The sequence below is a fragment of the Colobus angolensis genome, unplaced genomic scaffold (genome assembly GCF_000951035.1).
Source record: "Colobus angolensis palliatus isolate OR3802 unplaced genomic scaffold, Cang.pa_1.0 Scaffold309, whole genome shotgun sequence".
NCBI classification, from domain to species: Eukaryota; Metazoa; Chordata; class Mammalia; order Primates; family Cercopithecidae; genus Colobus; species Colobus angolensis.
In genome coordinates, this window is record NW_012116366.1 from 2,463,727 (window position 1) to 2,479,700 (window position 15,974).

General features: G+C 41.8%; 1 protein-coding gene across 2 annotated transcripts in view; it reads left to right on the plus strand.

The window, feature by feature from the left end:
* The window catches only part of SPTBN1 (spectrin, beta, non-erythrocytic 1), a 216,446-nt gene that overhangs the window by 152,733 nt on the left and 47,739 nt on the right, over nt 1–15,974 (plus strand). For both annotated transcript variants that reach the window (XM_011950583.1, XM_011950584.1), the window contains 5 exons: nt 6,044–6,217; nt 10,062–10,153; nt 11,464–11,544; nt 11,933–12,048; nt 15,259–15,371. In XM_011950583.1, coding sequence (XP_011805973.1) covers nt 6,044–6,217; nt 10,062–10,153; nt 11,464–11,544; nt 11,933–12,048; nt 15,259–15,371 — 576 coding nt within the window. The remainder of the gene's footprint in view (nt 1–6,043; nt 6,218–10,061; nt 10,154–11,463; nt 11,545–11,932; nt 12,049–15,258; nt 15,372–15,974) is intronic.

The window sequence follows — 15,974 nt, forward strand, 5'->3', positions numbered from 1 at the left end:
TCCCATCACGAAGGCACTTTCTTTGTGATGAAAACAGCACATGTAGGTGGACCACTCACTATGTCACTGCTCAGGTGCACAAACTGACAAGAAATGAGAGGAAAAGGCCCCCGAACAGCAAAAATGTCAGAATCCCCTGCACCTTTCTTAGAGGCAGTTAGTCCCCATCCCTCAAATTTGAAGTTTTGAACCAGGAGCTTCGTTCAATCCAGAAACCACCTGGATATGAGAAGAAAAGGGGCTGCTATGAATAGTCATGTTTCAGCATGAGAAATGACAGCTGATCCAAGAGGCGAAAGGAAAAACTTAAAGAGCACACGTGAGAGCCATATGCAGAGTTCTGCGACTCCTGGCGGGGAGAGCTGCTCCACCCACTTCTTCTAGGGCAGCACTGACTCCATCCATTTCTTGGACAGGAGTGTGATGGCGTCCCAGATAGCTTTAGGAGGCTGACGGGTATACTGTGGAAAGAGAGAGCCCCAGTGTCACTTCAAACAGCACTTGCAGAATGAGAGTTACAGAATTTTAGATTAAGCCCACACCTGTTTTATATCTATTTTTTCCACTTCATTAGATTGCTTGATTTTGATGCAACCTGGCATTGCACAAATAGCAAATTCCAGCATTTCCCACATACCCAAATTAAAATCATTTTGAAGTTTCTGAAGGCAAAATCCACCTCCTGTTTCTTTTTTGGGGGTAAGGAGGATATCACAATAATGTGAGAAGCTTAATGTTTAAAGACATTTCTTTTTCCATTGCTATTATGGTCGGATTTAGCTGACCACAGGTAGAAAATACTCAAGGGGAAGAACAATGAAAAATAACAATACAGAAATAAACAATGATACAATTTTTTAAAAATATAGTATAACAACTATTTACCTAGCATTTATGTTGTGTTAGTTACAAATAATATAGCCATTATTTAAAATATGTGGGAGGCCAGGTTGGGTGGCTCATGCCTGTAATCCCAGCACTTTGGGAGGTCAAGGTAGGTGGATCATGAGGTCAGGAGTTCAAGACCAGCCTGGCCAACATGGTTGAAACCCTGTCTCTACTAAAAATACAAAAATTAGCCAGGCATGGTGGCGGGTGCCTGTAATCCCAGCTACTCAGGAGGCTGAGGCAGGAGAATCTCTTGAACCCAGGAGGCAGAGATTGCAGTAAGCCAAGATCATGCCATTGCACTCTAGCCTGGGTGACAGAGCGAGACTCTGTCTCAAAAAAAAAAATTAATTTTTTAAAAAGTATATGGGAGGATGTGCATAGGTTATATCAAATACTGTGCCATTTTATATAAGCGACTTGAGCATCTATGGATTTTGGTTTCCTTGGGGGACCTGGAATCAATCCCCTGTGGATACCAAGGGACAATTATATTGAAAATAAAATTTTACTACTTGTGGTAGGCCTCTGCATATAATCTTACTTTCTCAAGGCCAAGCACATTCTTCTGTTTTTGCTTGTCCTTTTTTATAGGAGAAAAGGAAGTAAAAAATAATAATCTGAGACTGGACAGACTTAAAATGGCCACTTGTTACCCGAGTAACCTTCCTTTCAGACGTTTTCCACGCAGCACATAGTGAGGATCTTAACTACCCAAAGGAAAAGCAGGGAATGGACAAGATACTAAGTTAGGGCTGGCTGCTGCCCTTAACTGCACATACCTGGGTTGCTGCAGCCTGGCCCTCTTTCCCCTGTGAGGTCAGCTCAGCACACACCAAGCCCAGTCTGTCTGCTGGTATTCAGTTCACTCTGCACATGATTCTGTGCACAGAACCGGACCAAAGACCCCTGAGAATATAGAAGTATAAAGCCTCATCCTTGCACTTAGGAAGGGAACAGTCTAGTTGGAAGTAATAAGAGTGATAAATGAAACAATAGCAAAATTATAATGATTAGTTCTGGGGTTCTGTGGTCCAGATTGTTAGTTGTAGAGTTGTGAGGAAAAGGAGAGCTGTGAGACCCAGAATGATTGGAAATGGGAAATATCTCCAGGAAGGAAAGATGGGCCTTGGCCCGAGCCTTGGAAGGTAGATAGGTGTAATAAGGTGAAGAGACTGGGGAGTCAGGACGACGGGTCACAGGCTGAGTGCATTCTTCTACATGTGGATGTGTGCATCCTGCTGGCATCTTTTTTAAGATGATGACATCAACTCCAGATGCAGCCTCTACTAGACGGGGAGTGATGGGAAATAGGAAGGAGAGAAGGATGGAGCCAGATGGGTGAGGGCACGAGCTTGGTGTTGGTACAACAGATAATAGAAACCCATTGTGTGTGTGTGTGTGTGTGTGTGTGTGTGTGTCACACACAGGGGACCCTTGAACAAAGCAGGGGGTTTAGGGGCACCAACCCTATGCCATTGAAAATCTTCCTATACATTTGATTCCCCCAAAACTTTTAATAGCCTACTCTTATCAATAACATAAACGTCAATTAACATATTTTTCATGTTGTATGTATTACTTTACTATAGTCTTAAAGTAAGCTAGGGAAAAGAAAATGTTACTAAGCAAAGGAAGAGAAAATATATTTGCTAATTGATTAAGTGGAAGTGGATCATCATAATGTCTTCATCCTCATCTTCACATTGAGTAGGCTGAGGAGGAAGATGGGGGTGTTGGTCTTGCCATCTTGGGGTAGTAGAAGTGGAAGAGGCAGAAGGGGAGGCAAAAGAGGCGGGCACACTTGGTGTAACTTTATGGAAATAATACAAGCAGTCTTGAATGATTGGAACCCTTGCAATAAATTCAGTTTGTTTTCTGGTACTGCTTTTACATCCTCTTCCTCATCGTTTGTCATCTTTTTGGAGGCACTCATTTTCATCAAGTCATCTTCCGTTAATTGTTCTGACGTGGTGTTGTTAGCTCTTGTATTTCTCCAAGATCCATATCATGAAAACCTTCACCCTTCTACCTTTTTGCCATATCCACAAACCTCTTTCATAATTTCCTTCATTGGCTCTGTCCTAAATTCTGTGAAGTGATGTATAACATCTGGACATCGTTTTCTCCAGCAGGAATTTATTGTTTCAGACTTGATGACTTTCACAGCTTTTTCTATAACAATGACGGCATCTTCAGTGGTATAGTCCTCCCAGACTTTCATGATGTTCTCTCTGTTGGGGATTCTACTCCATAGCATTGACAAACCTTTCCATAGAGTTTTGTGTAGTAATGAGCCTTACAAGTCTTTATGACCCCTTGATCTAGAGGCCGAATTAGGGATGTTGTGTTTGGAGGCCAGGAGACCATGTCAGTGCCTTCAGTGTTGAACTCATGGGGTTCTGGGTGAGGGCATTGTCTAATACCAAAATAACTTTAAAAGGCAGCCTCTTACTGGCAAGGTACTTGGAGACTTCAGGAACCAAAGCATCAGTAGAACCAATTCAGAAAAACGGTTGTCACTGTCCAGGCCTTCTTTCTGTACAACCAAAAGACTGGCAGCTGGTATTTATTTTTTCCCTTCAAGGCTCAAAGGTTAGCAGCTTTATGGATAAGGGCAGTCCTGATTATAAACCCAGCGGCATTTGCACAGAACAGTAGTTAGCCTATCCCTTTCTGCCTTAAGTCCTGGTGCTCACCTCTCTTTCTCTTTTTTTTTTTTTTTTTGAGACGGAGTCTCGCTCTGTCGCCCAGGCTGGAGTGCAGTGGCCGGATCTCAGCTCACTGCAAGCTCCGCCTCCCGGGTTCACGCCATTATCCTGCCTCAGCCTCCCGAGTAGCTGGGACTACAGGCGCCCGCCACCTCGCCCGGCTAGTTTTTTGTATTTTTTTTTTTAGTAGAGACGGGGTTTCACCGTGTTAGCCAGGATGGTCTCGATCTCCTGACCTCGTGATCTGCCCGTCTCGGCCTCCCAAAGTGCTGGGATTACAGGCTTGAGCCACAGCGCCCGGCCTCACCTCTCTTTCTCTTACTAGGCTTTTGTGGCATTTTTTTCCAGAACAGGGCACTTTAATCTGCGTTAAAAATTTGTTGAGACAGATACACTTTTTCCTCAATGATTTTCTTAATGGCGCCTGGGAACTCATCTGCTGCCTCTTGGTCAGCAAAAGCTGCTTCTCCCAACTCCTTGACATTTTTTTAAGCCAAACCTCTTTCTGAAATTGTCAGACTGGGAGCTCTGTGAATCTTTCCTGGTTCTGAGGGCTACCCAATTAAAAATTAATAGTCATACCATCCTTTGCTGGTGTTACATTCTCCTTCACCTTTATATGCCTTTAAATTGTGATATGATGACTTCACTTTTTCTCAAATCATATTAGTCTTTAGGTATGCCTCTCTTATGGCAATCCTGCACTCACATAAAAGATGCATTGTTAATTATTTATTTATTTGTTTATTTTTTTGTAGAGACGGGTTTTGCCATGTTGCCCAGGCTGGTCTCAAACTCCTGGGCACATGCAGTCTGCCTGCCTCAGCCTCCCAAAGTGCTGGGATTACAGGCACGAACTGCTGCACCCAGCCAAAAGCTGCATTTTCAATATGAGATAAAAAGATATTTCACAAAAAAGTGCAAGGTCTTTGCATCTGCTGATGTAGCTTCAGGGATGGCTTCACAAATTTCCTTTTCTTTTTTTAGTCTTCAAATGGTGGGCCACCACAACTGTGGACCTCAATCTACAACACATAGCAAGCAGTTCATCCTTTTCTTGTAGTGTCACGACTTTTCTCTGCTTCTTGGGAGTACTTCCAGCTTCACTAGTGGCACTTTGAGTCTCATGATATTAGTCAAGGTTTACATTATTGCACTAGACACTGTGAAAAATACACAAGAACTTTTACTGTGATACTCAATTTACTAGAGAGACCATGTGGAGATGATTAGCATCATAGGCATTTTAAGTGGGCACTCACAATACTTGAGCTCATCGCAGGAGTTAGAGATGGCTCTGAAATTATTATAGTAGTACAGTACATACCAAAATTTAGTACTACACAAATGGTGCCGTTACAGTCTGTGTTTGTGTGTATGAGTTTTGATAATTTTTAATTTTATGACAGATGTGTATATATTTTGTGGTAGTAAATGATAAAATAGACTACCATCTACATATGTTTTATGCATTCATGACATACCTTGTTCTTAATTTTTTCTGGTATTTCTAGGCTAGGCCATTCATCTGAGTCTTTTCAAATTGTCACAAATCTCTAAAAAATTTTCCAGTGTATTTATTGGAAAGAATCCATGTATAAGTGCATTTGCACAGTTTAGGCCCAACTAAAGGTCAACTGTGTGTGTGTATCTAGTACATTTTTACAGTAGATGTGTATGTACTTTTACAGTAGATGTATACATACTTTTATAGTAGATAGTATATTTTATAGTAAATGTATATATACACATATGCATTATCTACTCTCTCTCTCTATTTTTTTGTTCATTTGTTTTATTTAAAATGTTCACCTTCCAAGGGCCTCTTTTATATTTTGATAAAACTGGGTAAAAGGAAGAAACATTTGGGGTATTTAAATTGCACTACACTCATTTTTTCCCCTTTTCCCCTTCTTTTCTGTAAGTTACACCTTTTTACTTAACCTTCCCCATCCCTCCGCACACAACCACCACTTGGAAATTCTTCTGATTTGATGGTTGTGTTCCCTGTTTTCATTTTGAGCCAACCTTAAGGGTTACCAGCAGGTGGCAAACCTATTTTTACATTCCAAGTAATCAAAATCCTCACAGGTGTTTGTCATGCAGCTGCAAAAAAATTATATGGATGGCAGCAGTAGCACTGAAATTCTCCATGAAAATTGGATTCTCTCTTCCCTGAACTTAAACAAATGCTCATTTGTAAACTATATAGCTACACAATTAATCTCTAAAGAGGAATCAGTTACCATCCCATTAAGTAAACTTTTCTTATGTGGCTGTTAGGTAAATACTGTCCTTGAACTTAATGAGTACACGTGTTTGTTAATGTTCTGCTCCGAGCGGCAGAGCATCGCATGAATGGGCACGTGTGACTAGGCAGTAACTCGGGGTTCATCTCTACTCTGTTGAGTGATGTGTCTCTGCCTCTGCTCTCCTGTTTCTAGCCTAAACCCACCAAAGGACGAATGCGCATCCACTGCCTAGAGAATGTGGACAAGGCCCTTCAGTTCCTGAAGGAGCAGAGAGTCCATCTTGAGAACATGGGATCCCATGACATTGTGGATGGAAACCACCGGCTGACCCTTGGCCTCATCTGGACCATCATCCTGCGCTTCCAGGTAAGAGTCTCTGCCTAGGCTTGCTCAGAACTTAGGCTGACCTCTCAGAGGTATGAGCATCCTTATAGAGCTGGCCTCCGTGTGTCAGAGGGATCAGGAAGACCAGGTTGAAAGCACGTCTGAGAGTCAGGTGTGTCATATCCAGCCCTCAGAATTGAATGCTGCCTCGTAAGCATGTGGAATCTACTACATCCTCCTGCAATTATACTAGCCCCTGATCATCTTAGCTCTCCTGTCAGACACGTCTCAGTGGCCCAGGGGCTTCTAGACTGCATCCCAGCCCACCACTTTGCTGGCCCCTGCTCTAAATGTCTGGTCTCTGCTGCTTGGCTCTCAGGAGCAAAGGTATAAGGATGTGGCCAGTGCTAGGTTATTAGCTTAGACTGCCTCAGCTTCACTCAACTATGACATGTGTTACAGAATATTTTTAGGCAAAGCTGTTGAGGGTTATGGCATGTGTGTGGGCTCCATTTTCACCTTCTCATTCTCTTTGGATGTGAGGAAGCAATTTGCAGGAGGAAAGTACAAAACACTTGTGTTCCTTTGAATTGATGATGATTTTGTGGGTTTTGTTATACTTGAGGAGGAAGGCTCTAAGTATAGAAGTATTTTAAGCCAGAAGGTAGTCTCAAGGTCTTTTTGTTCACCACTTTCACTTTATGAAGAAATTGGGGACCCAGAGAAGTTTGAAACCTTGCCCCTGATGACGCAGCCAGCCAGGGCTATAGGGGGTGCCTCTGACCCCTTAAGAGACAGCACTCAGCCTTTTGGGACTGTGCAGCACTACGGGTCTGATTATTGGTTCTTTATCCAGGCGGATGCTTCGTGCTCATGCGTTCCAATTAAAATTGAAAAGGCAGGAACAACTTTGTACTGTAGTGTCAGGTTTCTCTACAAACAAATATTCTAACAGTCCTATCTCCTCAGTGACTGTGTTCTCTTGCCATTCCTTCCTGTTCTGCCCCTTTAATAAAGATCTGCTTGATTTTTCTAGGTAAACAAAAACCTCACACAAAAAGGAAAAATGAAAAATCAAATTATAGCTTGCTTTGTTTTCTTATTGAAACTCTGAAATCAGCCTGTGAACAATCCCTTTTCCTTCTCACTTGCCCTAGGATTGGGCTTCAGATAGTGTCCTGAGTATATATGTGGGAGGAAGGGGTAGGGGACTAGAATGAGTTACAGGAAGAAACAGCTTCCTGACTGGCTGGTTCCCAAGCTGGCTGATCATCTGATGCCATTGGGAAACCCTCTTAATAATTCAGGTTCCCAGGGCCCAGCCCTAGTAATTCTAATTAAGTAGGTCTGAGGAGAGAACCGTTGTTGAAGATGGTACAACATCATTAAAGGAGTTAATTACAACAATCAAGGACATTTTCTCCCCAGACAGAACTCTTACATTTCTGTCATTTAGATCCTGAATGATTTGAAAATGGAGTAGCCATTGAATCCACTAATTACTGCTCTTGTGTCTTACAGAGGTGAAATTATTAGCAGGACACTCCTCAAGCTTCACCCCAGTTTTATGGAGTAAAATATATTTCTGTTACCTTTGGCCTGCAGTAATCAGAGCGTGGAAGGGCATCCTGACTGTGGGCTGTCGACAGCAGGTCAGCACCCAGGTCAGGGAGCTGGCACACACAGCCCTTTTCAGGATTCTCAGCGTGAATTGCATTGAGTCATTGACCAATTCACTTCCTGCCAGTTTGCCTATTCCTATAATTCGACTTATAAATGCTGATGTGTATTTTCTCCCTTTCTGTTGCAATGAGAGGCATAGACTGCTGATGCTACCGCATGGCCTGCAGTGTTGGTGTCTGACATGACTCAGCTTTCTTCAGCAGCTTTATTAAAACATTACCTATTCTACAAAAATAATACGATTATGAATCAGCCAAGGTCCAGTTATAGATATCTAGCATATCTACAAGGATACTTGAGATATCCTTGTAGATACATAGGGTGAAGCTTCCCTGTGTATCTGCAAGGGTCTCTCCTTCCCCCAGCTCCTGAATATATGGTTTTACAAGTTCTCAGTGTGTGTGTACGTGTACTCTCACTGCTACCAGGATATGGCCTGACCTGTATGTGCATAGAGATGTCCATTAAATACTGATGATGACACAGATTTTTATAGTGCTGCCCCTTTAAAAGAGAGTAAAAGGGCCAGATGCAGTGGCTCATGCCTGTAATCCCGGCACTTTGGAAGGCCAAGGCAGGTGGATCACTTCAGGTAAGGAGTTTGATACCAACCTGGCCAACATGACGATACCCTGCCTCTACTAAAAATACAAAAATTAGCCAGGTGTGGTGGCACGCACTTATAATCCCAGTTACTTGGGTAGCTGAGGCAGGAGAATCACTTGAATCTGGGAGGCGGAGATTGCAGTGAGCCAAGATCACACCACTGCTCTCCAGCCTGGGCTGCAGAGACTGTCTCCAAAAAAAAAAAAAAAGTAAAAGGTGATGTGAAACTGGAGTGGAAGTCTCTGAGTTTGCCTAGTTTAAATAGGGAGCTATCTTCATTTCAGAAAGGTAGACTTTGTTTCCATATGGACAAATCTGGAAACTGATACCCTTCTTCACACAGAAGCATAAGAAAGCCAATGGGTTACTATGTGAAGTTACAGCCTGAATTTCCTGGTGAACCCGTCTCTCACCCCTTGAGTGAGGGTTGTTCTTCCACATTCCCTTTCTGCACTTGAGCTAATGATCCTAATATTAGAGACTGGGGTTTATGCAAACTCAGGCTTCACCTTCTTAACACAATTAAAAATAGAGAATTTTTTAAAAATGTAGTTGTTTGAATTCCCAAGTGTTTTTCCTAGTTGAAAGTTTCTAACTTTTTAGTCCTGTATTTATATATTTTGTCTTCATTCTCTCTCTCTTTCAAAAAGAATTCTGGGAAGTGTTTGTAGATTGAATGGAGTAAAGGTGGTAGGGAGCATGACAAAGCAGAGAAGCTTAAAATGGCTACAGCTGGAGGTGGTGGATGGACTCCTGGCCAGCACCATCCACTCCTGACTCCATTCCACATTTTACTGTACAAGAGGAAACTTTCATATAGTAGACAAAAGTGTGTTTGGAGCATTAGTCTAAAATTACGTAGCTGGCAGTTGGCGCCTAATCTAAGAACTAACATTCATGGACTCTTATGAGCTCTGCACTTCATTATATCATTTAAATGCATAACATGCTGTGAAATTAGCCACTGTCATTATTTCCATTCCTCAAATGGAGAAGCTGGGGAACCTGCCCAAGGGCACATGGTAGGTGATGGAGCCTGGATTCACATACAGGCAGTCTGACTTTGGTGCCAGCTGACCAGGCTTTGTTTATAATGTTGCAAATACGCTGCTTCTGAGTGGCTTATGAATGCACACCATGGAAGCACAGCACTTAAGCACACACTTGCTCTAATGGTTTGGAAGTGGTACACACAGTGCCCTCATCAATGAAGGCTGCACCTAGTATGAAAAATATTTACTTATGAAAAACTGAACTCAGTATTTTTCTGGGGGTCTGATGAGATTCCAGATACACTGTGTGAACCACTGTGCTAGCTTCTCACTGGAAAGATGGGCCGTCTCAGGGGTAAAAATGACCTCTGATAGGTGCTGGGAAGTCCCTTCAGCCTTCTGTCTGTGCGACGTAGAAAACCTAGTTCTGGTTATGTTTCTGATTGTGCTTCTGAAGGAAGCAGTTTTCATTCACAGGGTAGATCGTCTGCAGGACAAGGCTTTGATCTCCAGTTTATTCTTTATGTATATGCAGACCTGTTCTTCAGTGGCTCTTTGAGACAGCTGACCCATCTATTTGTCTAATATTTCTTTGTAAATCTTAGATCCAGGATATCAGTGTGGAAACTGAAGACAACAAAGAGAAGAAATCTGCCAAGGATGCATTGCTGTTGTGGTGCCAGATGAAGACAGCTGGGTGAGTGTGAACGCAGAGGGTATTGGGGCTGCTTCTTCCAGGACTGAATTCCACTGCAGTCATCACTTAGAAGGTGATGACAGGTATCTTTTCCACTGCTTCCATTGGGAAGTCTTGTTAACTCGTAAGCAGTTGATAATGACTTTTCAATTAGCTCTCGGAATGGAAGGAGTTCTAATTTATATTTTAGACCTGTCATGTCTTCATAATCAGTTTCCTTCTCTTTATTAAGGAAGCTCCAGAGAGCATTATATTTTGAATTTGAAAACCCTGGAAGCATGTTTAGGAATCATATCCATGATATTTTAAGAATACAGTTGTAGGTTTTCTTCACCCTTTAATTTCTGTTTTGGGGAGCTTTCTTTGCACAGTAAACATTAGCATAACCTTTTAATATTATCTGTGTCAGTTTCCCTTTGATGTTTTCATTGAAATTTCATTGAAGCTGTTTTTAGAGAACCGCACCTTTTTTGTTGCTTACTACTGTTAGAACTCAATTGATGTTAAACCTTCGAGTTCTTACCAAATTAGTTTAAGGTTATAGGTACTTACTGAGACCCAATTTTAGGTTAATTAGATTTACTGTCAGAACTACTTTAGGTATAGATATAACTCTAATGAATATGAATTCAGAATATGAAAATCAGAACTCTGTCCATTATGAGAGTTAGCTGAAAAGTGATCATGACTATAAAGAGCTTATGGCCTAATAAAAGGGTCAAGTTAGGTATGAACTTTTAATCAGCCACTGATATAAAGTTATTAATAGTCAATATGATATCGAATAGCTGATTCATTATGGGTAGGTTTCAAACATAAATTTTTCAGGGAGGTACTACTTTTACAAACTTCATCCAATTAAGTGGCATATGGAAGAAAGAAAGCTGAGTGTCACATGAACAGGTAGTCCCACCACTTCTTGTCCCAAAGTAATGTGTGACAGGGGACTGCAGGTCCTGGTGTCTTTGTAGGTAGAGTAGAAAGCCAGTAGAAGCAGAGGCTTCACAGGTGTCTAGGTTGTCGTCACTTTTTCCTAAGTAAGAGTAGTGTTTTAAATCTACGACACAGTTCACGTGTTTGTGAGATTGAATTACCAAGCAAGAAAAACCACATGGATGCGTGTTTTATTTTTATTTTATGGCAAGCTGGAGTTGATGGGATTTTTGTTCTGACTTGATTGTCCTTAGTGATATTCACTGCTTTAGGTTTTATAATGCTTACAGACTTATTTATTAACAAAGCACTTGGCAAAAGTATAAACCTCCATGTGGTAATTGTGTTGCTTTTCCCTTCTGCTTTGTCCTTGGCAGGTACCCCAATGTCAACATTCACAATTTCACCACTAGCTGGAGGGACGGCATGGCCTTCAATGCACTGATACACAAACACCGGTAAGTCCATGCAAATCATCCTAGCAGTTGTGGGGCAAAAGGTTGCTGTCTGTCCATAGCAGGTTTGGGTGACTTTCCCATATCTGTTGCCTTAACTGTTGCACCATGGTAGAAATTCCTACATTCCATGTGAGGAAAATATGGGAGAATATGTAAATTCTTCTACACAAAGTAAACAGGTTCATCCTTAATCTTTCTTTTTTCTTAATAAACTTTGAAGTGTTTATTCAAAAATCAGGTTTCATTGTTTGATGATTCCATAATAGTGTATTTTAGAGTTTTACTCCACTAAGTGGTGATTTTAACCTTTTTGGAGTAACATTCATGTTTCATTGGTCATATTTCTTTTCAAGCCATGATTTTTGTTGTCTTCCACTGTTCTGCACAGGCCTGACCTGATAGATTTTGACAAACTAAAGAAATCCAACGCACACTACAACCTGCAGAATGCATTTAATCTGGCAGAGCAGCACCTCGGCCTCACTAAACTGTTGGACCCCGAAGGTAGGGACTCAAGGGATAACAGGTGGGATTTTTAGCATCTGTACTATCCAGGTGTTAATGTAAAATCTGTTTTGTGTCAGTATGTTTCATTTGTACGGCATGCTTTGGGAATTATCAAAGGAAGAGCTTAATTTTGGTTACGGGAATTTTTTGAGGATTTGTGGAAAGGATGACACTCAAAAAAGGCCTTGAAAGATGAATACGATTTAAACAGTTTGAAGGAGAGCGTGTGCAGGCAGAGCTACTAGCTTGAGCAAAGGTGCAGAACCAGGAAAGAGGAAGGTGTGTTTGAGGACTTAACAACTCAATGGGAATGGTGGTTAGGGTAATAGTGTGGATGGGATCCCCACAGGGGCAACAGGCAACAGGGAGTCATTGAAGGTTCTTAGCTGCTGTGTTCGAAGGAGAAAAGTAGAAAACCTGGCATAGGCTCTCAATGAATGCTTGTTGGCTGACATTTATCTGAAGGTGGCAAGCAGGTTGGATGGGGATGGGTGGAGATTGGAGGCAGGGGCCTTGTTACGAGGCTGTCTTTGCTTGTGAGCAAGTAAGAGTTTAAATGAGGAAGGCATATTTGTGAAAGGGGAGTGGGGGTGGAAGGAGCAGCAGTCACAGTCCTTTCTTACAGATTCATCCCATTTTCTGCATGGAACTAATAATCCCTCTTTACTCTGTGAGTCCCTGTGTAACTTGGAGCTGACCTGTGTGGAGCAGTCCCCCAGGTTGTATCTCCCTTGCTTAACAAAATCCTAATTCTGGGTTTCATTTCAACGTGAGCTCTCATAGGAACTTTTTCTAATTTTGAGAAGCATTTAAAATATCAGGATTTGTTTGTAGTGCTGAAGATTTATAGATCCTCTCAGCTGTGAACAGATATTAGAGAGGAAAAAAACCGTGTGTATGTGAGTGAAAGTTTAAACTTCTTTTAAATATAGAACAGGAAGTTTAACTCCCCAAAGGCAGATCAAGGTCATGAGGCCTCCAGGCAGGCTTCTTGCTATTTTCCAATGCATCAGATTTGCTGATATGTTGGTTACAGGAAGTTGAGATAAAATTATCTTTGTACTAATCCATTAAATGATTTCTCAATATAAACAGAAAACTAAAATTCTTTGGGTTTCAGTAAATCTTCGTGCTTAACCCCTATCTTACTATGGGAAGGAATTTTTCCTTTCCCCATGTTCTTTGTGCTTTAATAAAGAACCTTTTTTTTTTCCCCTATCACAGTGACAACATTTTTTAATAACTTGCTCATTAGTTAATCTTTCTAATCACCGCCCAGTATGAAAAGGGGGATTGATGTTCCCCAGATTACAAAACAAGGAGCTAAAAATGGCAGCTGATTTCACTTTTGTCCTGTTGGTTTCATCTTGATTATTAGTTGTCCGGGGTCCCAAAGAGCATCAGTTCAAATCTACTTGCAGACAAGTTAAATAAAAAGTTTTGCCTTTTCACTTCTTTGAGTTTTGTTGACATTTTGTTTTGATTAAATTGGATACTTACACTGGCATTTTTTTCTGGCTGTCCTCCAGTTCACTCTCCTTTGTGCGTACTTTGACGGGTTGAGCAGACACAGGAGCCCTGGGGTAGGGAACAGTAGCTATGATTCTGGCCCTCACTGCCACTGGCTGCCTAAGTGACCCTGGGCAGGGAGGTGCCAGCAGTACGTCCTAATATTCTCTTGTTTAAATTAAGAGAAACAATTTTCCTCCATACAAGGCTGTCAGGGGTGGCAATAGGAACGGGGGTGTATGTATGAATGTATATTGAAAAAGAGCTTGATGATATCTGTTAAGAGCTATCCTGTGTGTTCTTTTCACAACCTATCCCAAGTTGAGTGCTTTACTCAATATTACCAAACTTCAAAGACTTGCCATTTTCAGTTGTTTGTTCCTTCTCTCAATACCTATTTATTGACCACCTGCTTTGTGCAGGACAGCACAGCAGGAATGTGGGAGGTAGAGTGGCTAGCCAGGACAGGCTTCTACCCTTGACAAGGACTGAATTTTGTAAGGCAAACAAAACATGCATAAAAAACCATAACCTGGCAAAAAGTGGACTATGTGTCCATACAAAGCCCAAGGGAATAGAGGAGGGAGACAATAATGTCAACTGTAGGGATCGTAAATGGTTGTATTGGGTGGTAACTTTTGAAATGACCTTGATGGATAGTAAGAAAGTTACGGGATCAGAAAGGCCATTTCAGACAAAGGGAAATCATGAGTAAAGGAAGTCATGTTGGAAATTATGTGATATGTATAAGGAATGGTGAATGGTCAAGTTTGATTCAGAGATACAGTGCTAGGTGCAGTGGCTCACATCTGTAATTTCAGCTACTTAGGAGGCTGAGGTGGGAGGATTGCTTGAGCCCGGGAGTTTGAGGCTGCAGTGAACTGTAATCATGTCACTGCATTATAGCCTGGGTAACAGAGTGAGACCCTGTCTCAAAAACATTTAATAAGGAATACAGTAGCTGAGAGGTAGGACGCTATAGAATTTAGGAATTCTTTTTCTAATTTTAGGACAATGCTTGACACTTAAGCGTGGTGAATATTTGAGAAATTGATGGAAAAAAGGGAAGGAAAGTTATAGCCAGATTCTAGAGGACTGAAGCGCTTATACTTTATTCTTCATACTGAGTAATTTTGAGCTAGGAGGAACTGTGTTCACAGCTGTGCTTCTGGAAGATCAGTCTGGGTACACTATGTGTAAGGAAATCGAGTAGTAGGGAAAGCTGGTGGAGGGAGCCATTGTTTCAGGGCTGGTTATGTGACAGGATGGGTCTGAACAATGAGTCACAATAAGGATTCCACAAATAAGGGTCATCCCAACTCAGACTCAGTGACTAGCTGCTGGATACTGGTAACAAGAAGATAAAGGTATCCAAAGACTGAGTGACGTGGGGCAGTGCTGGTCCTGTAGGAAGAAATAAGAGCTCAAGCAGAGCAAACCCAGTATTGTGGTAGGGCAGGGAGAGGAACTGTGTGTCTGTGGAAGGCATTTCATGAATATTCATGTAATAGGGAATCAGTGAGATGGTTTCACCCTCATTATCCTCGTAATTAGTGCACTGATGGCAGAACGCTCAAGTACAAACATGAAGACGCTGCACCGTTCCGTGTTGTCCAGCAGTCGTTGCATTCATTCCTGCTGCCTGGGTGGGGCACAGTAGCATGCAGTACATTGAACAAAGTCTTCTCTGGGTTACAGACATCAGCGTGGACCACCCTGATGAGAAGTCCATAATCACTTATGTGGTGACTTATTACCACTACTTCTCTAAGATGAAGGCCTTGGCTGTTGAAGGAAAACGAATTGGAAAGGTGAGCTCATGCCAGTTTTGTGAGTTGTGAAACATAATTAAGGTTCATTGAGCCCTCATTCTCCCATGCACTCATAAAATTTGCCAATAGCAATTTGTAGTGGGCTCTCTGGATGGTAGGGAAATCAGCTGAAGCCTCTTCATCCTGAAGGGTAACAAGAGATGGGAGAGATGGCCACCATATTTAGGAAAGGATCTGGGAGCTAACTCAAACCCAGAAACATCCTTCTCCTCAACCTTTCCAGGAAACTGGGTATTGGAAATCTGATCGAGTTGGCTAATGTCATGGGTGTGACATCCTACTTACCACAGTTGAAAAGGCCCCAGCATCATACTTTTTACTTCTCATTTGGTGATGTTCACCTACCATGTTTTCAAAACACCTCAGACCAGATGACATTGTCCTCTCAACGCAGTGAAGTCAAAAAGTAATGGGCATTTATGGGACAGGATCAAGCTAAATAGAGCCCTTTTGTTTCTCTAGGGATTTCAGAATCTCTTTGCTTGGGGGTTGGGAAGTTACAGAGCCAATTGCAGTTAGGCTGTCATTGCTCACAAATAATCACAGTCTAGGTGCCTCTTAGCAGATGGTTCCTTGAGTTAA